At 39.6% G+C, this 27,828-nt stretch overlaps 1 protein-coding gene across 1 annotated transcript in view; it reads right to left on the bottom strand.

The window, feature by feature from the left end:
• The window catches only part of nr3c2 (nuclear receptor subfamily 3, group C, member 2), an 84,432-nt gene that overhangs the window by 10,131 nt on the left and 46,473 nt on the right, over positions 1-27,828 (bottom strand). The window contains exons 3-7 of the mRNA XM_083923617.1: positions 23,981-24,108; positions 15,972-16,088; positions 12,123-12,467; positions 10,340-10,484; positions 5,451-5,581 (exon numbers count right to left, since the gene is read on the bottom strand). Of these exons, the coding sequence (XP_083779743.1) occupies positions 5,451-5,581; positions 10,340-10,484; positions 12,123-12,467; positions 15,972-16,088; positions 23,981-24,108 (866 nt within the window). The remainder of the gene's footprint in view (positions 1-5,450; positions 5,582-10,339; positions 10,485-12,122; positions 12,468-15,971; positions 16,089-23,980; positions 24,109-27,828) is intronic.

Below are 27,828 nucleotides of genomic sequence, written 5' to 3'. Positions count from 1 at the left end.
TAATGTGGAGCATTATTGACTGACTGAACATGTATTTAAAGAACATGGTATCTTATTTAGCAGTATGGTTATTCATTGTTGAAGCTCCCGATCACACATCAACAGCCTGTTTTCACTGCAGATATTGACATGTCAGTCATAGTAAGAACAGCACAGGTGCAATAAGTAAGGGATAATGTAAAGTGAGCAGGTCATTATTTTGAATTAAAGCCTGATAGGGTCATGTGAAACGTTAAGGGGTCTCTACATTATCCTGCTTACTACTAACTACTAAGAAAATCGATAATTGGACCCAAAATGTTGATTAAAAACTGATTTTATTGAGGTCCTGATCAGAACTGCGTCCACCTCTAAATGCAGCCTTCATTAACGTTAAATACACTGCTCTTGCTACTATGTCAAAATATCTGCTGTGAAATTGTTCTTGGCCTCTTCTGCGTTCACAGCATGCTTAAACATGTCGAGAAGAGGTGATGGTACAGTATTAACACCTCGTTAATTTTTATAGTGTTTTTAAAACGTTACAAAAATATCTTTTACAGCAGAATGTAAAATTTTGAGCCCTAATGGTTCAAATGACATCCTTTTAAAAAATAAATCATGCGCTTTCTTCAGTGCGTTTGAGTGACCACGAGCAACACATACACAAAAGCAGAAACTGGACCTGTTTTGAGTTCTGCAGAATGAATAGCCATAAGCAAAAGTCTGCTTCTTGTCAGTTATTATTGTATCGTTTTGAGAACAGATCATTGCAGGTCAATAAATCTGAGATTGTGTGTTTGTCTGGCTTCATCACATCGTCTCTTTTTGTCGTTCTGCCTCTTTCTATGAAATTCTCTTCACCGTAGTTGGATGCCCAATCATCTTCAAGCATGACAAACATGAAGCTGAAGAAAGCAGATATTAAAACAGACTGGACCCTGGTGCAGTGTTTGTGATTTGTTTGCTTTATTTCATGGCTGACATGATGAGAATGTGCTAAAACCCAGGGCCGCATTCAGACCCTTTGTTTTCCTCCCACTGACCCACATACGCCCTGATTAGAACTAAACCTGGCATTTAGGGGTGTTACTATGACCGCCCCCAAAATAGGACATTTATACCACCGTAATGGGTGTCAAACTGGTGTTTGCTGCAGGTATAGAACTTAACTAGGCCATATTTCATGAACCTGCACTATTATGTATATCAAGAGCCAAGTAAAGCTCTTTTTCCAATGCATGTAACATAAAGAGGCAAACATAACTCATGCAGCTAGGAGATGCTATTAGCACGTGTGTCGCTAAAGGACATGCAGCTTCCTGCTCTGGGTCGCTGGTACATACCGAACTGACAGTGTGGCTCTCTGTTTAGATTTAATACCCGACACTTTTCATTAGGGAATTCTACAACTAGCCCTGAGCTTGACTACAGTGAAGCTTCAACTTGGATTTTATCTAACGTAAAATTTTAATCCAAACATCACAAAGAAGAAGAGTAATGGCTGGTTCAAATGAAAAAATGATTACAGTATTTCAAAAATGATAAGGCTTTGGCGTAATTAATACACTTGTAATGAGGCTGTTTTGTAAGAGAACAAATGATTGAGATAATCTAGGAATACTATCTACGTCTGTGTAGAGGTGAGTAGTGTCACTGGCTTTAGCAGGCCAGTGCTCCTGTACCAAATCCAAACAGGGTCATGAGACACCGCAGGCTCAATGAAACCTTAGGCAAGGTCACAGCGGAATAACAGCCCTTCTCTCATTTCTCTTTATCCCTCTTTCCCTCTCTCTCTTTCGCTTGTTCACGCTTTCTCTATGTAACACAACATTTTTCAAACCAGCCCAAAGGCGCACACACACACACACACACACACACACACACACACACACACACACACACACACACACACACACACACACACACACACACACACACACACACACACACACACACACACACACACACACACACACACACACACACACACACACACACACAGTGTCTCCGTAGTACTTGCTCAGCTGACAAGTTCTGACAACTCCTCTGTAAACATTTCTGCCGCTACTCCTTCCACGAGACCCTAGAATTACCTCTGAATGACTGTAACGAAGAGAGCTTCCTACAGCGCCTCAGAAAAGAGACGGGCCGCTTTTATAAAAAAGTATTTTACCATACAGTGCAGTAGCTGCTCACAGGTGCAGAAAATGTCTGCTGCACATAAGAAACGGAGCACTGGGTGATTACTTTCTTCCACTTCTCTTTACATATTTTACTGCTATATTTTGACTAAATCCAATAACTAGAGCTGACTGAGAGCCCTACATTCCCTGTTTCAATTCTGTATTCCAGCTTCTTTTATCCGTTCCTTCAAAATTCCAGCCCTGGGTTTGAAGGAAGTAAAGAAAAATAGCAGGTCTTGGAGCATTGCCTGGTGCTTGACTGGCCTTTATTAAGTACAGCAGGGCTCTCTGGAAAACCTCCAGAGGACCAGCAAGGAGAGGAGAGGGAGGCCACAGCAACAGAAGGACCAGCTCTGCCAACCCCCACTACCATCTTTGTATTCCCTCTATTTCTCCCCATAGCTATGCACCTGTCTCTTTCCCACCAACACAAGCTTTCACTGTCAACATTTGTCTGATTTCACTCTTTAAATCTCCCTTTTCCCTCTTGGTTGCTCTTCCCCTCTGTGTTCTCTCTCTCTTCCTCATCTCTCTCAGCATCCAATAGCTGAAGCCCAGCTGGAGCTCCCCAGCTTCCAGATGACTAAACAACAAGTATATGTCAGGGGAAATGCGTTCACTCCAACTCTTTCATATGCCACTGTACTATGAATCTTAACCAACCTGATGCCATTGGTCAGGGATATATTGTATGTTTACCAGTTACATCAGAACTGGAGAGTATTGCTTCATGTCCTGACTGACTTTGGTCCGTTGATCTGATTGGTTAGTAGGTAAAGTAAGCAATGATAAGACGCTGATAGATGCCTCATCCAATCACCTGTCAAGTATTTTTTGAAAGTGCCAGTTTCCACTGTAACACACAATCCAGCTCATCATTCATCAGTGTCATCAATCATACATAATTAGGTCCACTGACATACCTGCTACACATAGTCTGATACAGAACTGTAAGCTTCCTCTATGGTTGCACTCATTATAACTCATTCTGGATAATGGTGTCAGTTAACCAGCGGAAATGTAAATGTAAAATTGAAGAACTTGTGATGCTTGGATGAAGTTTACCATGGTTGAGTCTGACATTCACACATCACTTTCAGAGGCCTCAGTAAGTGAAAAATAAATATTCTGCCAATGAATATTTCCACTGATTGGCACTGATGGTGAAGTTCAAAGAGTCTGAAGTCTGGCCAGCACCCCCCCCCCCCCCACACACACACACACACACACACACACACACACACACACACACACACACACACACACACACACACACACACACACACACATACACACACACACACACACACACACACACACATACACACACACACACACACACACACACACACACACACACACACACACACACACACACAACCTCACCTCCCTCTTTCTCTAAATATCGAACATCTATTGACACAAAAAAACACACAGATAAGGGCCCTACATTGACGTATGCAAAAATACATGACTGCAGCAGGTCTGGCATGTGCCAGTGTAGTTTTAAGCTTAAGGTGATGTGTTTTAATAGCTATGACTGGGTGTGACCGGTGTGGTTATGACACAGCTGCCATCACGGAATCTTTAACTGTTACTATTGAACTGACAGCAGCTCACAGGGTGTTGAGGTGGTGGAAAAACCAGTGCTTTCAGTTTCCAACTGAGCAACTTCGTCCAACACATCATCTAATGGAAGCTGCAGTGCCTGTGGGCACAGTTTGGCAGAGAGTGACAACACGGCGGAACCTTCTTTAGTGAGTGATAAATGTATTTATTTTTTTATCCATGGGCAATAAAAAAAAGAAAGAAAAAAAGATAAAATACAGACTACGCTTCGCTCATAGAATGGAAACATTAAGAAAGTGCTCCCTTTTTCATTTACATATACTGTATGTTGCTACAAAAACAGGCGCATGCAAATTCAAGTCTATTTCCACACTTGTTATGTGCGTTAAGGGATTACCAGGATTGATAATCTAACAGACTTTTAAAAAGCACAGTCGTGGGTGCAGGGAGATGGGTACCAACACTGCCAAAAACCACCGTCACAAATGTGTGTTGATGGAATAGATCACAATACACCTTATCAATACAATTCCTATTTGGGAGGTCTGAGGAATATGGGTGTGGATCTAAGGTGGTTCAGGCCATAAAAGGCATCACACCATTTAAAGCAGACAAACACACAGATACTGTATACAATAAACCACAGATTATCAGTGGACTTACAACATCAGCACTGTTGATTCTGATGAATCCTGCTTTCAACTGCACTACAATAAAAGTTGAGTCAGGGTGCAGCGTAACACTGTGTCCTAACAGCATGCGACATGAGTGGATGAAAATCCCTTTGATTACATTGTTTTCTATTTGAAAGAGGCGTTATCTAAACGAGACTTCCTCATTTTACTGCAAAAAAATAAATAAATGACGTTGTAGCTAAACAGTGCCGGATAAAGTCAAGCCAGAGGAGACTCAGAGGAAGGAAATGAGTGTCACTGCATGTGTGTATGTGCGTGCGCGTGCACGCACACATGTGTGGCAGGACGGCGCTTTGGAGAAATGGAAGCCTCTGTGAAGGGACGCCGCTGGCTCCTTGTTACACAACACATTGGGAGTCCGCTGGTGCATGGGAAATTTACCTGTTTTTCAGGGGCATATTTTACAGCTTGTTCCACACATTCTGTGAACAAGTATGGACAAAGACTGTCGGACGGTCGCAAGCTGTTAGGACACGTCGTAAGTCACAATGCGTAGGATTGAGTTCCATTAATATGATCAGCTCCCTGCCAGAGAGTCCAGAAACCTGGCCATCATGATCTCCTGATCCCAAAACTGTTGTGTTGACGCTGAATGCAGCAAGAAAGGAGCATTAACCTCTCAATGTTGTGAGGTTACTTACAAAAAATAATGTCTGCATGGTCAGCTTTAACTGGGACACTACAGTTCAGTCATGTGGTCGAATGTGGTACTGAAGAGCAGCCTGAACAGTAGCCTCTTTTAGTAGTGTCTCCAGTCTGTACGCCTTACAACCAGTAAATTCATTATTTTACATTTACAGTTTTAATGTTATTGTCTGTTAGTCGATTTGAGTTATGGCTAGCCTGCAATTTCAAATGATTTTTGCTTGGAATTGATCTTGGCTACATAATGTTTTTTAAAATAAAATATTTCCAAATTACATTTCATTATACAGTTGGTAATTTGTAGTGAGCAGTGTGAGCGGAAGGGTATATAATGAATAAATAAGGGCTCTTGTAGGGCCTGTAGCTCACTGCTTACCTGTGCTGAGAAGCAGAAGGACCTTCATGGAGAGGAACTCGTCGTAGGTTAGCTGCAGTCGTACAAACTCCTGGCTCACCTGCCTCATGCCCAGACACAGATCGTACATGGCTGACTGCTGCATGCGGTCTCTGGAGAAAGAGAGGGAGGAGGGAGAAGAATGTGACAACAAAAACATTATTTAAGCTTCACAAAAAGAGGTATTTCTTTGAGAACTTCTGTATTAGCATTAGTTACAATCTATCCTCATTACTACACAGACTAATTTATTCATACTCATTCTGATTTTATGTCACAATTTTATGTAGCTCACTCATTCACATCCCAACTTTATTCCTAGCACACTAGTACAGCCCAGTGAAACAATATTTCCACACAGTGCAGAGGAGGATACTGCTACTCTGGGCTAAGAGCAGAATACCAAATCCCCCCAGATTGCAGAGCACTGCATACAGTATCACAGCACAGATGCACCACTCTTCTAAGGCTGTGGCATCCTTCGAAGGACCCCGTATCAAACCTTAGTCATCATAGAAACATTCTTAAGGATGTGTAATTTCCAACATATTAATATTGACAGAAAGGAGACACACATGAACATATGTTTAGCACATGAGGATGCACATGCTTACTAAACAGATTCATATGCATCATAGATATGTCGAAAATACATCATTAACCATACAACGCATTTGCGCATGCTGCATTTCCTCACTCCCCTTCACCCTCACACACATTTTATCAGCAAAATAATCTCAGTTACATCACAGAGTTCACAAAAACAGGAAAGAGACATTAGTAGGGATAAAGCATGAGCCAATCAGAAATGTGCTGTGCAGATGCCACAGATTCAGGGGAATCTCTGGCTTTAGATAGCACTTCTCTTTGCTATAAATCACATTCACATGTCAAGACTACAGTAATTAAATACAAGTGGAGAGGCTTGACTTGAAAGAGGTTGGAGTTTTACCCACAATACAGTGACAGTGCATCATTACAGCGGAGACTTGATTCTGATGGCAACTAGTGTAAACATTTTGCAGAGGAGACCAGAAGTCACTGATTGAGAACAAGTTCATAATATTCCCATTGAAGCATAATGCACATTTTACAGTATTTACTGTACAGCTGTGTCTGTTGGCCCGACTAAATAACTGATTAACGCCTGGGAGAGGAGCAAACCTGTTTCCCTGCTGAGCAACACTGTGTATGTGAGCAGTTTCATAAAGTGCAGCATAACATCATTTGATACAACTTTGGGCTGGAGTTTCTAAAAGTCTCCACACGTTTTCTCTCCCTCTCTATCACACTCTCTTCCTGAAATCAATTTTGCTGAATCACTGCCCAAAATGAGCTGCTGGTTTTGGGGCGGAAAGAAAAAAACTGGCAGAAATCTCTCCTTCCCACCTTCTCCCTCTCTCTTTCTCATCTCTGTCTCGCTCTCACTCTGTTTCTCTCTCAGTCTTGAACTCTATGGTTTCTATGGTAAAAGATTGAGGAAGGAACTCAGAACTGAGGAGAAAGGAAAGTTCAGATTCACCTTTGGCTGGAAAAAAAAATTGTTCAGAAAAGTATGTACAAAAAAAATCACTTGAAATCTAACTGACATCACAATTAGTAACTGTTTTTTTGCAGTGAAATATCATGTTAAAGTAATAATAAAGATATATAGTTAGTTATATACGGTGTATATATATATAAGGGCTGAAATAAGGGCTGAAAACAATTACGCGAGTAACTCGATTACAAAAATGTATCAAGGCAACATCTCTGCCTCGATGAGTCGCTTAATTCCTATCATGTGCGTTGGGCCTGTTCAGCGCAGGGATCATTGTTCCAATCCACATGGACTGTATTTGCAGATGCACAACACTACATCCGGGAAAGTCAGAGAATACGTTTGGGATGATTTCACACTTGAAAAAGAAGCCAAAAGGTGCAGTGTGTCCACTGTTAACTAGAACTGTTATACCACAACAGCACGACATTGATGTTTCAGCGTCTGAGCCAAAGGCAGTCCGTTGTTAACGCCAATTCACTGAGCACCGCTGTTCCGGTTTAAGGAGGGATGTTGCCGTAGTTACGGAGAAACAGGAAGAGAATGCGTAACGTTAGCTGTTCTTGTGAATGCCTCTATGTTTAGTTTTCCATGAATGTTAAACATAACGTCACCTACCTGATCTATCTGATCAGTCATTATAATTTAGTTTGAGTAATTGTGTCAGTGGTGTTTTGTTCGTTGCTTGTTGTTACGGTAAACAGGAAGAGAGCGAGTCGCTCTTCCTGATAATATATCTCTCATTCATTTTCTAAATAGATCTATTTATCTTTGAAACCTGTTTGAGTAAACACATCCGTCAGGTAGAATTTTATGCTTTGAACTGTTTAAATAGTAAACTTATTCATGGTAAATTGCGAGTGTATTGCCTGTAACACACACACCTCTCGTCTCTCTCTCTCTCTCTCCCCCTCACACTCATGTGCACACTCAAACACGCACGCACGCACGCGCGCGCGCACACACACACACACACACACACACACACACACACACACACACACACACACACACACACACACACACACACACACACACACACACACACACACACACCAAATAGGCCTACCCTAGACATAATATATTTTTACGCAAATTTATATATATTTATTTTTTATCGGATTACTCGATTAATCGATGGAATAATCGGTAGAATAGTCAATTACAAATAGATGCGACAGCTGCCTCCCTAATATACGCACACATGCACACACACACACACATACACACATACACAGCATATTATTATTTAATGCTTTAGGAGCATTACTAATATATGTTGCAGTTCATTTCTATCTTTAGACATAGTAGATAACTGATGACTGTCAAACATGAACATTAATTGAATCTTGAGTGAGTTCCTGGAACTTTTAAGGAAATAGGTTTGTTTATCTGTTTGCACATTAAAGACTTAATGACACAGATTACGCAGGCTTGCTTTGTCTTTAGTGTAAAATGCACAACTGTCTTTGCTGTATTTACGCTCAATCAGTGACAGATACCACCCTAATAGCTGAGTGAGTGGACAGTCTATTCAACAAAGGCCTTAATGCCGTGGGTCAATAAGCACTAAGTAGCTATGGAAACAAGTGTACACTGTCCAGTACCCCTAAAGACTGAGTGGAATCAGCAAAGTTATGGACCAGTTTTATCCACAGAATTATAAATGAAAAAACAAAACATAGTACTGTATGTTAACAACAAGCAAGCACCACACCTCCCCCTCATAACAGGAGGCCCAAACAAACACAGTGGAGATGCTAGTGACATCTAGGCTGCCTCTTACAGAGCAGCAAGCATGTGACCAACATCCAAGCCACAAACATCAATCTCCAACCGGTCTACATCTCATCTCCTCTGTCAAGCTTAGCACCAGGCCCATCTGTCAATGGGCCATAAATGCATCATATGCACCGATGGCAGCATACTGTGCAGTAAAAAAGATATCTTAATTTCTCTGGTAACCTTACATATTCATTTATCATATACATGCATGTGTAATATCAATGTTAGAACTAATTCCAAACTGAACTTGTTATATGATGCTATCCATTAAAGGATTGTTCAGATTATTTGAAGTGGAGTTGTTAAAGGTATAGTGTATTACCTATCTACAGTAGATGGTGGTCAGCACGACCCCAGTTTGGAGAAGCAGGCAGGAGTGACGACATTAAAGCTTAGCGATGTACATCTGTGAACGGAGGCTAACAAAATGCTCCCTTTAAGTCTATATCACAAAATAATATTTTCTCCAAAAACTGTTCTGTCATCTCACAGAAGGAAACACATAATTCTTAATAAACTATGATCCACTTGGCACTAAATTGATTAGAGGATCAGAGGATCTCTGGTGTGGCAATCTAATGCTTTACCAACTGTACTAAGCTCACAGTGATACAACACAGGCTCACAGAGCCTGAAGCTGTGTTGCACAATGGCATTTATGTGTTTATTTGGGACAAACTGACCCACTGACATTGACTTACACAAGCTATTAGTTGGAGCTTTTAAACCTGCCCCTGACTGAACCTGCTCCTCTACAGCAGGCTGCCTACAGAGGCTGCTATTCTCATTTTTGATTAATTCTATTACATTCAATTCATCAGCAGCCCTGCACCACCGCTCCAACGAGAAAAGGCCCACATACACTTCCCTTCCACTCGCTCTCCTGTTCAAACATATTAACACAGATCAAGTGGACCATTGACTGCCCTTGCTAGGCTTTGATCGCCTGTGCCTGACGCAATTAAGGAACCATCAAGAAGTACAAGTACTCAGTATTTTCTTGTGAAGTGCCAGAAATCAGGTGAAAGATTATGACATTGTGCCCCATGACTTCCTAAAAACAACATGATTGCCAAAAAAAGCTTATTTCGATCCTTTGAATAGTTTTAAGGTATGTTAATGTAACGCTCAAAATAGCACAGCAGGAAAATACACTCCTTACTCTCAACCTTCCACTCATGAAATGTATGTTCATGCATAAATTTGCATCTGATGAGCAGAAGCTACTAAACATAAACAGACATACCTTAACTTTACAAACAATTACTGTATCTACTTATTCTATATTCAATGCAACATCTGAAATGAACATGTTTATTTTTTTGTAATCATGCAGGACATAAATGTATTTTACAATATTACAAATATTCTATTTTTGTGTTTGGTACAGGCTAAAATGGTACTGGGGTGACCCCCTCTCTTGCTTACATTTTGAAAAGAAGATCATATAAATAATGTATTACAAAAAAATATTTAATATCTGGGCCACTGCTAAATGTCAGCAAGATGTGTGTGGTATAGTGCAGATATGGAAGTGTAGACCTACTCGTTAAAGATGAGGTCAGGGGCAAAGTAGAGCATCTGTCCATTGGTGTGTTTGTAGGAGCGCCAGCTGAGGCAAAAGGAGGACAGACACATCCATGAGTATTGGATCAGGGTGATTTGGTCCTCAATGGGCAGGCTCCGGAAACCTAACACACAAAAACAGAGACAAAACAGACACGGATGAAGCTGATGAGAAAAAAGCACAAGCTGAAAACACTCACACATTGATTTCAAGCAATTGGAATTAAGCACCAACCAAACAGGCATTTATGTAGCTGTGTGTGTGTACCCGTGTGTATGTTCACGAGCATTAGCGTGAATCTTTGCGGTGTGCTTTTTCGTGGCAATATTTGTTTAGACACGATAACCACTGAGAAGCATTCACCCATTCTTGTTTCATGCAAATCCCACAAGGCCTCCAGTTATTGGCGTGTTGTCTATGGAGCGCCAAAAATAGAGTTGAATAGGAAACCTGCCAAACTTTCAATCAAACTCTGGCAAGAAAATCCCCCTCATGCAAAACATAGGCCAACTGAGGACACACAAATGACTTATAAAAGCTTAGGGACTATTTTAGACAATATGCGTGTCAATTTGCAAAGTACAATAATTAGAAAAAATATATTTGTAGGAAAGGTATGTCAAATGCCTGGCTTGCCAATGTGTGTTCAGTACAGAGCTGGCTGATAGTAGAGATTGATGTCTGTAATTTTTACTCCTTTTAGACAATGTTAAAGGTACCTAGAAATCAAAAAAGTATGTGCTCCCATGGACAAACCAGTCTGACACCCCTGCAAATATAGTGCTGGTACTGACAATATTGTTCCATGTGTGTTAGACCTGTCACATCCAAATATAAGCTGAATGCAGGCAGGGGCATATCTGGAAGTCGAAGGTACTCATTTTGACCCTTCTGTCTGCCTCCCCTTCTATTTATATGTCCGGATATGGCAAGCAGACACCGTGGAGGTATCAAATATTTGCAATACAGCAAATTAAACAGCCTCAAAGAGCTACCTGTGAGGCATCTTTTAATATGTCTCCCACTGACTGGCATTTTAAGGGAACTTGTTTATCCCTTTTCAAACACTTGTTTTTTCTTCCAGTGCGGTGGTTTATGGGTAAAACATTAATGAGATAGACATCGGATCTTCTGTTCAACGAGGATGATGTAAATGAGTTCTGTTTGAAAATCTTAATCTTGATTCGTTTTAATGGTAAAATAGGATTCTCTTCCTAATCTTGTCGAAGCTTTACAAGATCATTTCCTGGCCTAATATCTGAAATTAAAATTGTTGTGTGCCCTGACAAAACCAGCAGTGTTGCATTCTCTAAATGTCGAGATCAAAAGTGAAGATGTAGGCATGTAATCTTCATTAAAACCCCAGTCAACTCACATATCCATAAATAAAACTAACTTAATTTCAATTGTTTGTCAACAATAAAGTCATTATCAATATAATATCATAGATGTAAAAATGTACAGGTAAAAGACTTTGTATTTCACTGAAAATATAAAATTAATTGGATTTACAGGCTATTTTATTCAGATAAATTTACTGCAGAGCTTTTTTATTGACTTTTAAAATAATGGCGGGGAACTGACAACAAGTACAACCCAAAATATGTCTCCATAAAATATAACCTTCATAAAGTGATTTACACACCTTATTTGCTTTACATGCATCTGTGAACGCACATTTTCAACTCCTTTCACATTTTGGCTTAAAAAACTCTCTTAAACCGCATTTAGGACTCAGTCCACTGCTCTAGTGGTCACTAACCTGGAAGTACTTTGGCCCACTTCACCATGCGTACCATCTGCTTTCCGGCCAGGCGGTTGAGACTGGACAGCAGGTGGTCAGTGGTGTCAGGCTGCGTGTTGTCATAGCCAGAGAACACCTCTTCAGGCTCAATCAGCTCCAACACACTGCAGATGGAGGGCGGCAGAAAAGGTGAGACCACCCCAGGCCCATGGGGCACCAGGGCATTGGCAGCACTGGCGTTAAGCTCCTTCTCTGAGGACAGGTAACCGCCACCAACGCCACCTGTGGCAGTTTGGCCATCCTTAGAGCCCTGCAGGTCCTCGCTGACACCCTTCAGCTTTCCTAACTTTTTGGACTTTCGTGCTGTGGAGGAAACAACAGCCCTCATTAACAGATTGTTGGTGGTGTTATTTCTTACATTCATAATCTGAGGTTATAATTACAATGTGACAGATACTGTTCCGGTATTAAACAAACAAAACAAAATGTAGATATATAGGGTAATACGCTGATCCAATTTTCAACGAAATATGCTATCTCTGAAAAAAGTTAACTTCTGGGAAGGATGTGAATCAGAAATTGGAAAGTGCTATCATGCTATGATAATCTATTAATTTGGGCTGAGTAAAATTGTTTCAGATCTTTACAAAAATAATGTAAAAATAGCAAGAGTGAAAAAATTTCACTTAAAGGAACAGTTTGGATTTTTTGAAAGTTGGGTTGTATACAGTAGGCTACATATCCATAATTGTATTAATTATTAAACCCTTTAAAACACAAAAGTTACATAACAACACTAACAAACTAATCAAGTGAAGCAGCGGTAGATCAGCACCTACTATGTTCTGTTAGGTAAAATGTGGTGATGGCAAGGTTAAGTGATGAAAATATTCTAAATATAACGTACATTTATAATAGATTTTTTTCTAGGTGGCCCAAAAATGTGGTCAACTGATATAAGTTTTTCAAAGGCTAATGCCGATATTTAAAGGCCAGCTTGGCCGATCATAATGTCGATATCATGTTATTGTTTTTTTTTGCATTGGATAAAATACAGTTTAATAATTAGAAGAAGTTTTTTGAGCTTTAAACTAAATTATATGACTGTATTAAAGTGAAATACATTAATGCTGGTGTATTTGTATAAAAGTAAAAAAGTACTCAGTATGAATAATGGGAATGGCACACATATTATATAACTGGATTATAAGTATTAATGCATTAATGTGTTCATCACTTTAATTTTGCAGCTGGTAAATGTGGAGCTAATTTTAATTATTCATACACGTTGGATAGCTTAGTTTATTTATATTTTGTTTTGCAAAATAATTACAGCTGTCAACATTTTAGTGGAGTAGAAGTATAAAGTGGCATACATTGGAATTACTCAAGCAAAGCACAAGTACCTCCAAACTGTACTAAAGTACAGTGCTTGTGTAAATGTACTAACTGTAGTTACTTTCCACCACTGCCCAGGTCTAAGTAGATGATACTCATGTATATTGGCAGAAGGAGTATAAACATGACTGAAAGTATTTACCCTTAACATTGGCTTCAAAGCAAACGTGGGGATAGTAAACACATCCACTTCTCTCCACCGAGTTGATATTTAACTAGCATCGCAGAAATGTGTTTTTTTGTTGTATTTGTATTCTTTACATTTGGGGATCTGAAAGCTTTCTTTACTTGTCTTGATATCACAATCCGATCCAAACAGCTGAACTTCCATGTAATGGGTTACACTGATGCTACTCTTAACGTACAGCCACACACTTGTTGGCAACCTTGAGCTTTTATTCATGACTCATGATCATCTGCTGCTTTTCAACACTACCTAACATTTGCCATAGAAAGAGATGTGTTAACTCCAAGTCATGTTTTTGTGTTTGTAATATTCTTAAGGTAATATTTAACTGCTGCTAAGTTGACATGTCTATACATGATTGACACATGGTGGATCTATTTTAATCAACTTGTTGGAGGCGCATTATCCGAGGGTAATCCTACGGTGGCTGGACCTCAGATATTACTTACAGCTGTATACATAATGTCAGGCTCTGTATCTGATGTGGTTTTCACAGTTGTTGTTTTTTGCGTCTCTCCCCTGTCGCCTCTCATCCTCTTGTATGTTTTAGGGGAATGCAATTGTTCTACATATGTGATTGATTGACAATAATTGGTCTACTTAAGACTACTTTTTGTTCCCGTCTTTTTTGCGCTGCCCTGCTATGCATCATCTAAGCACCACTTCAACACTACTGCTGATCATAAAGCATTTAATAAGACCCCCCTTCGTCCTAGCATCCACCTGTGTGCTCTTACTCTGCTGTGAGTGGGTTTATTACTGTCACTCTAATCTTCTCTGTGTATGAACATATGCATGTGGAGAGGGATTATGCCGAAGCAAAGAAAATGGACTTTGTTAAAACTCTGTATTCACTCAACAATACATCCATTCCACATTTGTTTTGTTGACTTAAATATATATTAGTCAAATTGGCCATAAAATCTAAGCGTTCACACATTCGCTGTGCAGAAAATGTTTCATAAAGGTCTTTTGTGGAATTGATTTTTCCAATCAGGGCCCGTTTGTTTATTTTATGGTGTACTATCAAAGGTTTGGCTTGGTTCCAGGAAATTCACCGGCCTTGAACCAAGTGTAAAGAAGAACTTCACCACTGAAATCTTTGCTAAACCAATCGCTAGGTGCATAAATAACTCGAGCTGTAAAAAGCTTAACATAGGTTGGGAGCAATTGGTGTTATGGGCTTGTAAATCCTTTTAAATAGTTTATGTGATATTAGGCTAATACAATAAACTTGATTTGACATGTCAGCAGACTGTTCTAGTGCATTTTACATGACAGACTTTTCATAAACCAGTAGCCTAGTACTGTACAGTATCCTGTCTAATGTGTTGAATTATCATAAGGATTAAGATATTCAGTATTCACTGCTTTTACACTTTGATCTCATTTCATATCTGGATAGAAAAAAATCACTCAACATTTTAAAACATAAAAAATGGTGCAAGCTTGTTATAGTGTCATATCTCACAGGGTATGATAATTAGGAATTAGGTGATAATCATTAAGAAAAACAAGTCATTTCTGTAAATGGTTTATTTTGACAGCAAGTCAAGGAATCTACAGTGCACATCAGAACAGCTAGTCTGAGTCTAAAGTCTGAGGACTTTGCCATAGGCATTCATTATCTCCCCACTGCTATAGATACATATTCCAAGTTGCGAAGATTTCACTTTGGGTTGATTTTAAAGACTCACAAATTCACTCTATCAGCAGCAGCTGCATGTGTGCAGGTTTTTTCCTTGTGGCCACCTTTGTTTTCTCAAGTCATTTAACAGCTCTATCAAATGTTTCTATACATTAACATTCCTGTTTAACTTTAGCTTTCTTAAAGAGCTTAGGATTTGTAATTTTAATAACTCTAATCGACTGAAAACCCTATCAAGCTTTGTGTATGCCACTGTAACCCTGAATTGGAATAAGCCAGTGGCAAAAAATGAATAAATTGAATTCCAAATCCCTCGCAACTACAGTGCCGTCTTTCCACATAATACAATACTGTAACTTGTCTGCAGGCTTTGTCAACTGGCATCGTATTGTATTGTACTGTACTGTAGATCTACACCTCCTGTATATGCATTATGCATATTGTGTTCAGATATACTAGATGCAGAAACATACACACAAACATCCTATGACTCAGCCTCCTCAGGCCTCCTGTGACTACAGCCAGACCTACTTTTCAAAATCTATCATTTCTTGTAAGCAGAATGCGACTGACTCAAATGTCACATCTGAGATACGTGTCAGAGCAAATCTGTAATGAGGGTGTGACTCCTCACCTCCTAGGTTCATCCCGGCCTGGAGACACTTCCGTACACGACACGCCGGACAGTTTTTTCTTCGGATCTTGTCAATGATACAGTCATTTCTCCCGGCACACAGGTAGTTGTGCTGACCTACAGAAAGATAAGATACAACATCATGGCGTATTGTACATGCAGTTTGACATAGAACAGCAGCTGTGATATTTTCAAAGTGATGTGCAGCAAAGATATGAATAGAGCAATAAAAAATTAGATAAAGGAGGCTAACTTATGCAATAAAAATATGAAATAACATTTGTGTAAATGTGGTTACATGAACAGAGGCAAATGTTGGATTCTACTGTAGAGTCTCTGCTGTTGACTGTTTGTAATGTAGGTCAACACAGAAATCCGTGAAATGTCTGGCAATATCAGAGATCTACATTTCATGATTATCACTGAGAAAATGATCGGAATTGTGATTATTATGTTCTCACATTCTACAAGGCATGACTAATGGTATATTTTACAGTATATGGCATGAGGGTATTAATATTCGCTGGAACCAGGACACTGGCTGCAGCTAGACTATTCCTGACAGTGATGCTAACATGGCGAGAATCCCTCCTGCCTCCTGCCTAGCCCTTAGCTAAACCCAATGATCTCCCATTTCAGAGCGCTTCCTTTCGCTCCACTAGTTCTTCACTGTACAGCTCCTCTCCTCCTCCACTCTTCTCCTTCTCTGTGCCTGCGTCTCCATCCCTCTTTTTTCCATTTTTCCACACGTCCGCCAGCCTCAGAGCGCCATACGCCCACACACAGGCAGGCTCATCCTCGTGCACACATTCAGTCATTCACTCTCTCACGCCCATACACACACATACAAACGCACGCACAACATGCATGCTCATACACACACATAGCCAAAGCTGCTCCACTCCGCAACTGGGAAAAAAACTGCAAATGTTGTATCTGATTTCACAAACAAATACACACATGGAAATCACAACACAACCCAGATGGAGTGGTATAGTGTGCTGTAGTGACCCCAATGACCCCAGTGCATCACCTAGGGGTGATGTTAAACTGGCGTGTCCTGAACATCTCAGGTGGTGTATTTGGCTGTGTTTATGCACATGGTCAATGCATATCCATCTGTATATCCATGCATGTTCGTCTTGTATCGTTTATTTCTTCAGAAGTATCCAAGATTTCTGGCATAGACTTTTGTTTTGGCATGAAAGCTTGTAAACTGTTTATATGCATTTTTCTCAAACATGTACATTATGTGCATTGCCTTTGTTGCATCTACAGTACAGTATTTGTATTTGTGTGTAGGACTGAGCAGAAGTTGTTTTCTGAGCTAGCAGGAATAGTGCGCAGTGTGTCTGTCTCGCTGCTGCCAAAAGCCAAGGAACCGAGCTGCAGGAGGAGAGGCAGCAGCTGTAGCCCCACCACTATTTCTGGCTAAATCACATGACCGTTACATAAGCCCATTTTTCTTGCTCTAAAAAACAGTAAACTGCGACACAGGAAACACAACGCATGCCACCCCCCACCCCTGTGCACGCACACGCACACACACACACACACACATGCGCACACACACACATACACACATGCACACACGCACACACACACACACACACATATACAGTCGCTTGGATATGTCGGCCCAATTGGCAATTCTGAAAACTCTGGAGCCTTCCTGTCAACTGTTTTGCTCATTCCCGTGAATCTTGTTAATAATTGTTAGAGTGAACTACACTTTGAGACAGGCGAAGTTGTAGCCCTGTGTGTGACTCTGTGTGTATCTGAAAATGGAAAGAAGTTGTTTATTTATGCACTGTTGCCACTCACATACCCTCGCACAGCGTTATACCTCTGAATATGTGCATTTGCTTATCAACCCGACACGTAACGGGCTACTGATGAATGCTACTTTATCAGGCTTACCTGGGGAGAAGCATTATAAAATTGAGAAAAAACTTCCTTCATCTAAAAATTATTAATTTATGAAGTAATTTCAACTCATATTTTCATGTACATCCTCACAGAAAACCACAACTTCTGTTTTAAAAGTAATAACATCTGAATCCTGTCGAGATATTTTCATTTAATACTCCATGAAAAAGATAAAAGATTCCTCAGATGCAGTATTAAATTTGACATCATTCTAAAAAACTGCTGTCTGCTACAATGCACACAAGGCAACTCTAAGAGTTTTTTAATGGAGTCCACTCACATCTACTTTTAGCTAATGATCTCACAATCTGGCAATAACCCGCTGAGTAGTCTCTGTTGTCTGTCAGCTCCAGTGTACATCAGTTATGAGGACATTTTCTGAAAGGGAAATACTCTCTATGGGGACCCCACTTTAACAAGTAATCTGCCCAGTGGTTCACCTGCCACTGGCATAGCTACGGTGCATCTCTTCAACAAACAAAAGACAGAAAGACGGCCTTTGCTAAAATACAGCCTTTAGCCTAAGAGTTTTGAATAGCCACTAGACCCAAGTGGTCAGGCGCCCAATGTGTAAATAGCCTCTCAGATACAGTAGCTGATCCACATCAATAACAATACTACTGTGACTCTCTGAATGGCATTTAGTAGTGGCTGCAGATTTATTAGTTGCAAGCCAGTCCTGCAGACACAAGATGGCATATAACTAAAGGCTCAAAACTATTTCACCAATGCCATTTAATTATCCACTCATAAAGCATTGGGTCAATTCTGTGATCCTCAGTCATCGGTATTTATGCAACCTAAATTACATAGCCAAAAAAAAAAAACAGGCTTCTCAGAGATGTAATTGTTGTTACCACTGGGCCAGCAGTATGCAAATCACACTGTTACTCCACTTCTTTGGACAGCTCACAAACAGCTGTGTTGAATGGGGCTCTACACATTTAAGTTTCCCTGTCTGGATCATTATAAAAAAAGAGGGCACAGAATGTGAAATATGATGAGAAAAGAATGTAAACAAAAGTTATTTTGTTTGGTAATCGCTGTATTTCTATAATAATCTGCTAAATCTCAAAACTGTTGTCCTGTGCATTTGTGTCTCACAAAGATTCTCACTATCTGTTGCTTTTGTACATAATGAGTCATTATTTAGGTCTCTATATAGTATTTGGAGGTGTCTATTAATGTACAAAAGCAGCCAGCCATGGTAGCCTTTATGATAAAAGCAGTTATGTTGACAGTCTAATGTATCTTACAGTATTTTCATCCATAAGGCATTATATACTTAATTAATTGACACATATGAAAAACATTAGCTTGGTCTTACAACTGGAGGTGAAAAACACAAGAAGTGGTCAATGCTAACTGTTTTCAGAATATAGAGTTACAACAGAAATGCACACTACTCTGTACCCCATTACTCACTGCTACAACACTTGTAGTACTGTATCTTTATATAACCAATCATCAGTGAAGACACCGATAAAGCCCATCAGATTGGCACTGCTTATTTGGTTAAACACAAAAGGTGTAACCCACTGGCTGCACTGGATCATTTTTGCATTGATGTCAAAGAACAAAGGTATCACCAGGGAGCAGGAAGAGATGGAGGTCAGATTAAATCCACTGAAGAGCCATCAGGCCTGCAGGGCAGCCCAGGCCAGGGGAACTGAGGGCACAGAGGAAGTAGTGTGTACATGTATGAGTGAGTTATATCATCATACGTGTACCAAACATACAGCCTAACGGCTACTGAGGCTGCATGTGTAGAAAAAATGCTCTGAATACTGTTTTTTGTAGTGCTTAGTTAATTATTTGATTAATCATTTGAAGAAGAGATATAATAATCAACAGCAAGTTAAATAATTCAGCATTTAAGTCATTTATCAAGCAAATACAAAAAAATACTTTGTTTGCTCTAGCTTTTCACATGTAAGGATTTTCTGAGTTTCTCTCTTTTGCATCATTATACATGTAAGGCATTTGTGTTTTGGAGTCTTGGTCAAATAAAACAAGCAATATGGAGATACCGATGTAGCTTCAGGAAAAGTACAAAGGACATTTCCTGTTTTTTATTTTAACATTTTACAGCCTAAACAATTCATCGATGAATTTAAGTAGAAACAACTGGCAGATTTTTTGTGTTAAAAAAAATCAATTGTAGTATCCTAATATATTGTATGCCCTTGGGTCTATTTTTAAAGCAGGTAGGGTGTAAAATGCACACACAGACTGTGATGGTTAATGTATCTAGGTTGCATTAGATAGACCCTTCCTCAGGCTGCAATCTCCAATCTAAATACCTATTAGCAATGTGGGTCACACACATACTTACAGTAAGCTTTGTAATTCTAATACTGTGCACCTGAATTCCTATACTCCTCATGAAGAATCGGTGTCCATGCATGTGTGCATGATTAGTTTGCGCCTATATATTATGTGCAGTTTCTGATCAAAGAAGTTCTGATGTGAAACATGTTGTGAAGCTGAAATGAGGGCAACGCTGCTGAATGGCTTCACTCCAGCCGTTGTTACATGAGCCTCTCACACACAACCTGAAGCATTCACTCTGGCATGGGAGGAAGACCTTTATTCCCTTGGCCTGAGCTGAAAAAGATGTCATTGGACAGCAAAGCTGCCAGTCAAAAGCAGAAACAGTGCGAGACTTGTCCTCAGATGACCTCTCCCACAGAGGCGGTATCAAAGAATAGGCTTTGAGATTGACACCAGTGCCATGGAAACAACGACCCAATCACATGACAGAAGACAGTGAGGCCGTAACAAGGTTGACTAATGTCTCTGTAAACCTCTCAGTTCAATAAGAGAACAGCAAAAACACAGCTAGTAAGCTAAAAGCAGGACCTAGTATTATTGGAAAGAGCACACATGCCAAGCCACTGATGACATGTGAATAATAAGCTAGCGTTCAACTCTTCAAATGTGCTCCACATGGAGCCGTTTATTGAGTGCAGCTGTCTTGTATCAACAAACTAGTCTTTAGTGGAGTGGATGCAGGAGAGAAGCACACATGAATGCATTCAGCTATTTCCACATTTCATTAGCGAAGATATTTACAAACTGTTGTTTTGTGTCGGTGGGCATTTTACTGCAGCAAAGGAAATACTGAAGAATTCATTCATTTCAACAGGGCCTAGAAATTGGCTGCACGTTTGCATGTGACAGTTGAGTCAACAGTAGCAATACAACTGCAAAACTTGTAAGCTTCAAAAAATGTATTATCCTTCTGTGTGTTTAATGTACAAGAATATGACAGTGAATAATATGTGTGAGTGCGAAGCTGCCATCATGTGTAACATAAACTGGATGACTTGTGGAATTGGAAAGCAGGTGGATGAATGCTTCTTTTATTAAATACACTTGTATTCATGTGGAAGCTTTAAGAATGAATTGAGAGCATTTGGAAAAAAAAATCCCAGTCCGTACTGTGCACATAAATTACTATGTCTATATGTTTCCTGGGACCATGGTTATAAACTTCACACTGCACAGTTGGCTGTGCCTTCTAGTAGATTTCACAAAAATTAAGTGGTATGAATATTTTTCCTCTTGAGGAGGACTGTTAGGTGCACACATTTGGACCGTAAAATGCCCATGTGGCCATTAGATATTACAAACAGATGGTCTAAATGTAAACCTGAAATTGTAGACTTCTACGAACAATTGTGCCAAGTGTAGGTGATGTAAAATAAAGATACCTAACAAGGTCTGACTTGAATAATGGGACCCTCCACAGTCAGAGGATTTCATCTGATTTGTTGATGACTCCAGAATGCTAACTAGCTCTGTAGTATAGGGCTGTGAGCCAGTTAGTCGTCTAATGAGCTACAGCCGACCGAAAAGTTTTGTCCCCCGAGGCAGGCGGTGCCAAAAGAAATTAAGCATGAGCTGGATTATTCCCCTTCTACAGATGCCCACTCTCTGCAGTCTTCTTTTATATCTCACACGCCAAGTCTAAGTTTTTAACTTTGAGAGAAAAGAGGAGGAGAAGGAGGAGGAAATATTGGGAGAGGGGAGGAGTAAAACGTCTTCTCCCGTCCTAACTTACACCTCTCTCGCTCTCACTGCTGACACATCGTTTTCCAACCCCTCTCCCTGTTTCTTACTCCCTCTCTCTGCTCCTCCTCTCTTTATCTCTCTGTCTGTCTGACTTTTTCTTTGTCCTTCCTCCCCCCCTCCCTCGCTGTATCTGTTTCCATGTCCTCTATCTCTCTTCACTTTGCAAAATCCTTCTCCCACTATTTCTATCCTTTGCCTCGCTCCACCTTACCTCTCTTTCCACTTCAGCAGCAGCTGTGGAAGGGTCAAGTAAGGTAACAGCTCCCTTTGCACATCAGAAGGGCATACACATTGCACGCAACCTTGATGACATCACACCACTGTACGGGCTGCCCTTATTACGCTGTCATACTGTGCATAGTTGTTTGGAAGAGCAAAATCAAGAGGAATCTCCAATCAAAGACAGAGAGATTCTCAAAAAGGAAAGAGCACTGCATTAGATTTAAATGGCATCACACAATCAATGATCATTTGTGGGATGCCATTTAAATACAAAGACAAATAGGGTTTCAGTAGTATAATAACACGCCTATAGGGATCAGAGCTCTTCACAAACCCACCTGACTGATACTCTCACACAAAGTCAGATCTTTAGCATCCGCCGCCAGCTCTCTGCTGGCCATGCTTGGAGCAAGAACAATGGCATGTCTGATTTGATAACCCCTGACACATAATCTGGTTTCAGGTCTCCATAATGACGGTGTGTAAATATCATCAAATTAAGGCATGATTTGATTGGGAATGAGTGCTATTCCTCCAACGCTCAGGAAAACACCTAGAGGGCCTGATGGCTGACTGGCAGGCTTGTTTGCTTGTTTTATTTCTGCCTGCACTGGGTTTGTAAGAGTGTTTTGCATTGAAACACTCATCTTAATGAGTGAGGCCAACGCCTCAGGCAACAGGCACAAAATGAAAAGCGCATTATGTGATTTTCCCTGAGCTAAATATAATATAAAGGGCTGCTGCTGGAGAATTACCCACTGATGTTTTTTTCCTGATGTGCCACTCAACATCTTCAAAGGCTATAAATGTAGTGTACCAAATGTTTTTGGTCATTTTAATGATCTTTTAAAAAGATGAATACGTACAAGGTCTGCTGAGACTAAACAGTAGGTTATGGCATAAAACAGTGTGGTGCAAATAAAAGCAGTATTGTCTATTGGTTAATAAAAAGTGCTGATCAGCACTGTATATTGCCTAAATGGGAACAACAGGCTTCATCTGAATGAGCTTTTCAAACTCTATTATATCAGGTAAAAAGTGATTATCGGAAAAATGGGAAAATGACTGAAAGCAGAGTTACTATATCCACGCACATTTTCTCATATAACAGTTGGAAAAGCTCTAAGCTTGAACCACAAATTTAGACATACTTAGCATAAGGAACAACCCACAAACTCAGTAAATTAAGAAGAATATCCACCAATAATTGGTTATTTTGTTTGAAATGATTTGTGAGAACCAATTTTGCTGTAAAATAAAGTTGCTGAATAACAGTAGTAGTAGCTTTCTGGTACAGTTATACAAATATTAGTTTTAGGATTAGAGTTTAAACAATATACTATGTCTCCTCTTAACAGTAAAAACAGATGTGTTTTCTTGTTTCGACATTACATTATAACATTATAAAAAACATTATAACATTATAAGAAAAGTACAGTGGGCAAGAACTCAACATACTGAAACCAAAGACAACACAAAATGAAAGAGCAATCAAATGATTTAAGTTTTAACACTGATTTCATGATTATGACATTACTGGAAATATTGGTCAGTCTACTACTTGCATGTTACATTGTTGTACCACTTTTTTCTGTTTGCTTGTGTGTGCATTGTCATTCATGTCTTGTAAAAGTGGAGACAAAGTGTTTTTATTTTCATTTACTTGTGTTTTCTTAATTTGCATTGTGTTAAGCTCTCCCAGTCACCCTAGAAAAGACATCTATCTTCTTAAAAAAAAAAAAAGTAGTAAGTAAAGTAAAGTAAAGTATCTTATGCCATACCTTCCACGGCTCTTTTGAAGAAAACTTTGCAGCTTCCGCATGTCACAACACCGTAGTGGCATCCTGATGCCTCGTCTCCACAAACCAGGCACACTTTAGCCGTTGAGGATGGTTGTCTCAGTGGCGAACTGAAAGGACACAAACACACACAGTTTTCAGACTGGGCATAAATCAACAGAGCTTTTTGTTCCCCCAAAAGTCAACCACAAAGCCAGAGCAGACTTTCCCCTTCTTTACAGTGTTTTCTCCTGATAAACCCGTGAAACATTCTTGGGTTTTTACGACCCACAGTACAGTAGCAGCACAATGTGGCTAGCCATAAAGATGTCGGCCAACCAAGAGAGAGGGGCTTTGCACTCAACTGATTTATAGCTTCACCAGGCTTACAGACACGAGAATGACAGAATTATAGAGGAGATTATTTAAATTCAATAAGCAGAGAGACACAGAGCAGGATGACAAATTTAAGTAGGATCCAAAACACTTGTCTCCTTCTCTGGCATACAAAGTGTGAGGCACTGGAAAAAGTAATGAAAAGAGTGTTGGACAAAAATAATACAAACTATGGTAAAATAATAATGTTATACTGAATATTATAATACTAGTATAACAGTCAACACTTTAACCAGTTTAGTCAAAGATCAAAAGTATGAATTGGTAGTGACGTGTGCTGTAAGTAGCACTTGTTGTATAGTACTGTTCTTACTCATGCCATGCTAAATGGGAGATTTAGTTAGAGTAAGTTACAATTTATCTTCTCCTGGAAATGAGACCATCCAGGTCATGGTAATAAGCGCCAAAGGTCAGAAACAATAGATTATATCTGATAATTTATTAACAAGCATTCTCAAAGCAGTTTACCATTATATTAAAAGAACTGAAAAGGGCTTGAAGTGCACACAGCGGGGCTGGACAGTATCATCTATAAGCTATATCAAGGTAGATGATCAGATTCACCTTGATCAGAAATTTTTGCAATCAGTGCATATATTCCCTGTCTCATATACACTCACTTCTGATATGTTTGTCCTGTTTAATTACAGAGAAAGATGGGCTGTTAGTTATTGTTACTGTTAGTTATCGTTAGTTATTATATTCAAAACTGACTTATGAGCAAATGTAGTTTGATAAGACATTTATAAATTCTGTTTACTGTCAATACAGATGGACAGAGCAACTGTACAGTGTGAGTATTACAGCCCGACTGATGAATTGCTGGGACAATATCATTGGATATTACTTCCCTGAGATACTGCATCAGTATCTATCGGCATATGTGTTGACCAGTGAGAAATATGAAATTGCAATACAGAAATTAGTCAATTATATTTTCCACATTTGTTACAGTATCTTTTTCATATTTTTATTGTAATTTCTCTATTCTGTATTTGTCCTGTTGTTGACATTTGCAGTACTTTTCTTTCTTCTTTATATGCTTATTGTATGCACCAAACGTTGAGGCAAATTCATTATAAGTGAATATCTACTTGGCAGTAAAACCTTATTCTGTTCACCATTACATAGTATGTATGAAAGCAAAAAGAAGTTTATTTTTTGAATATAAAATATCACTGTTTTGATAACCACGTGTAAGGGTCCCCTATCAAAAGGTTTATGTATGTTAAAAATAGTTTTTAGATTGAGATGTTTTAAAACTCTCCAATATCCATATTTAGTCAATTTGTAGATTTAATGCAAAGCCATTACATTTTAGGCATATCCAATGCATTACCAGGGACATTAAGACTAAATCTATTTCTCAAAACAAGCTCTGCTAAGTGGAGATGTAAGGCAACACATAGAGGTAGGTGGGCAGGTATTTTTTTAATTCGAACTGGCCACTCAGTACAGTCTGGTATGAAACATGACTCTTCATCTGCTTGTAGAGCGAGTATGTCCTATGAGGCTGAATAATTATATCACTGTATATATGGATATGCTACTTATTCATGTTATTTTTTAATGGAAGGACATTGAATCAGATGGCTCTCACACATGATAAAAAATTAAACATACATTTACATTCTGAGTAGATTAAAAGCTTTGTGCATTTAAGAATATGTCTACACATATGGGAAAATCAGGATATCATTTTTGATAAAACATTACCCTTGGTTTGCACACACCAACACACACAAACAAACGCAACACACACAAAGAACACAACACGTAGATGGGTACAATGAGAGAACACCTTGTATCAAAACATTAAAAGTGGCCTCAGCTTCCCCCTCTTTTCTGTTCTAATTACCTCCCTCCCATCTCAATCAATAACATGCAAGGTGATTGTCTGGTTAACATTCTCCTTACATCCTTCATCAAACCAGCTGCTAAGCACTCTCTCTCCTCTCTCTGTCTCTCCACCATGCACACTCTCTCATGCACACACATTTCCTCCAGGGGACTAGCTGGAAAGGTGTACAGCAACAGCACACTCAGATACAATCAGGACCACTGATCTAATTCCCTCTTGTCCATCTACACACACATTCAATTTGTTAGGACGCTTAGAGGAGTCTCTGGTGAGGTGTTTGTCTGACTAGATCTTTCTGGCGCAGAGCCCCATGGTTTCAGCTAATGTGAGTGTGTGTATGTGTGCACGCACAAATCCAATCCATGTCCAGATGTGTTTTTCAGCATGTTAATCTGCTGAATATTCTCCCCATACAATGGCCTTTTCACACATTACAAAGCAGTGTTAACAAGAAAGCAATCCACGGCAAGGAAAACAGCCCTAGAAAGTTCACGGCCAAGAACAACACGAGCAGCATATGAGAGGTCCCTCTAACACTTCTAATATGCAGTCAGTGGTCCACCCTTTAATGGTGCCGCACATTAAAACCTTGTAGCTGTGTGCCAGCCTGCCTGCCTGCTGGTCCACCAACAAGGTGACTTCCCCTCCCTCAGAGAAGTATATAGGTCATTCACTCTCTCTGCTTATGAAACCAGAGCAGACAGGCCAGGCTGCAGTGACTGTGCACCAACGGTTGCCAGTAGCCCAAAACTAAACACAAGCTAGCAGCCATTCTCACAACAGGCTGTTTTAACAAAGATGTTAGCCTGCATTTTTTCAGCATACAGTATGAATGCAAGAATGCATGAATAGCAATGTAATGTGTTTAACTGGGGTTGAGAGAAAAAGAGAATGACATGCAAAATCAAAAATGGGACGTTGTGGTTAAATGGTGTGCGTCTTTGACCACGAGGACATGCCAAAAAAATGTCCTCTTTGTTCGGCTTGTCATTTTCATAGCTTAAAATATTCTGAAGTTGCAATTTCTGTCTGTTTCAATGCAGGGTTAAATGATGATGTAGTAACATTGTTGTTAAGGCCGGGAGTTCAAACATTGCAATTTGCAGAGATCAAGTTAACTAAGGACAGATGTTCATTTTTGAAAATTGCAATGTACAGTATAACACATAAAATATGTCCTAATTAATCCTTAAAGACAAGACATTTAAAAAAAAATTTTTAGATCACAATATTCCTGAAATAATGTTCAAGTTCTGCAGTTGGGTGCCGGCTACTTCTGTGAACTGGGACATTTTCTCGACCCCTGTCTTCTCTATTTCTGGGTACAATCTCAGACTAACTCAATGGGACTGACTGCACAGATCAAAGGTCTCATTCTTCGCTCTAGTTGTTGCTTTTTTCTCTTCCTACAGAAACCCCAGGGCAGCAGTTTCATTGTTTTCAGTGTCCTTTCATCTTTAAAGATAACAGGCAAAGCTAACAACTGATTTAGTTGCTGTTTATTTCCCATGAGGATACAGATGAGTGCGAGTACACAATGCCTGTTTCTCCCCACCAAAATGTACAAGCAGAAATGTGTATCTCTTACTAACAC

This window comes from Echiichthys vipera, assembly GCF_963691815.1.
Source record: "Echiichthys vipera genome assembly, chromosome: 2".
Lineage (NCBI taxonomy): Eukaryota > Metazoa > Chordata > Actinopteri > Perciformes > Trachinidae > Echiichthys > Echiichthys vipera.
This window is presented reverse-complemented; position numbering and strand designations above follow the sequence as displayed.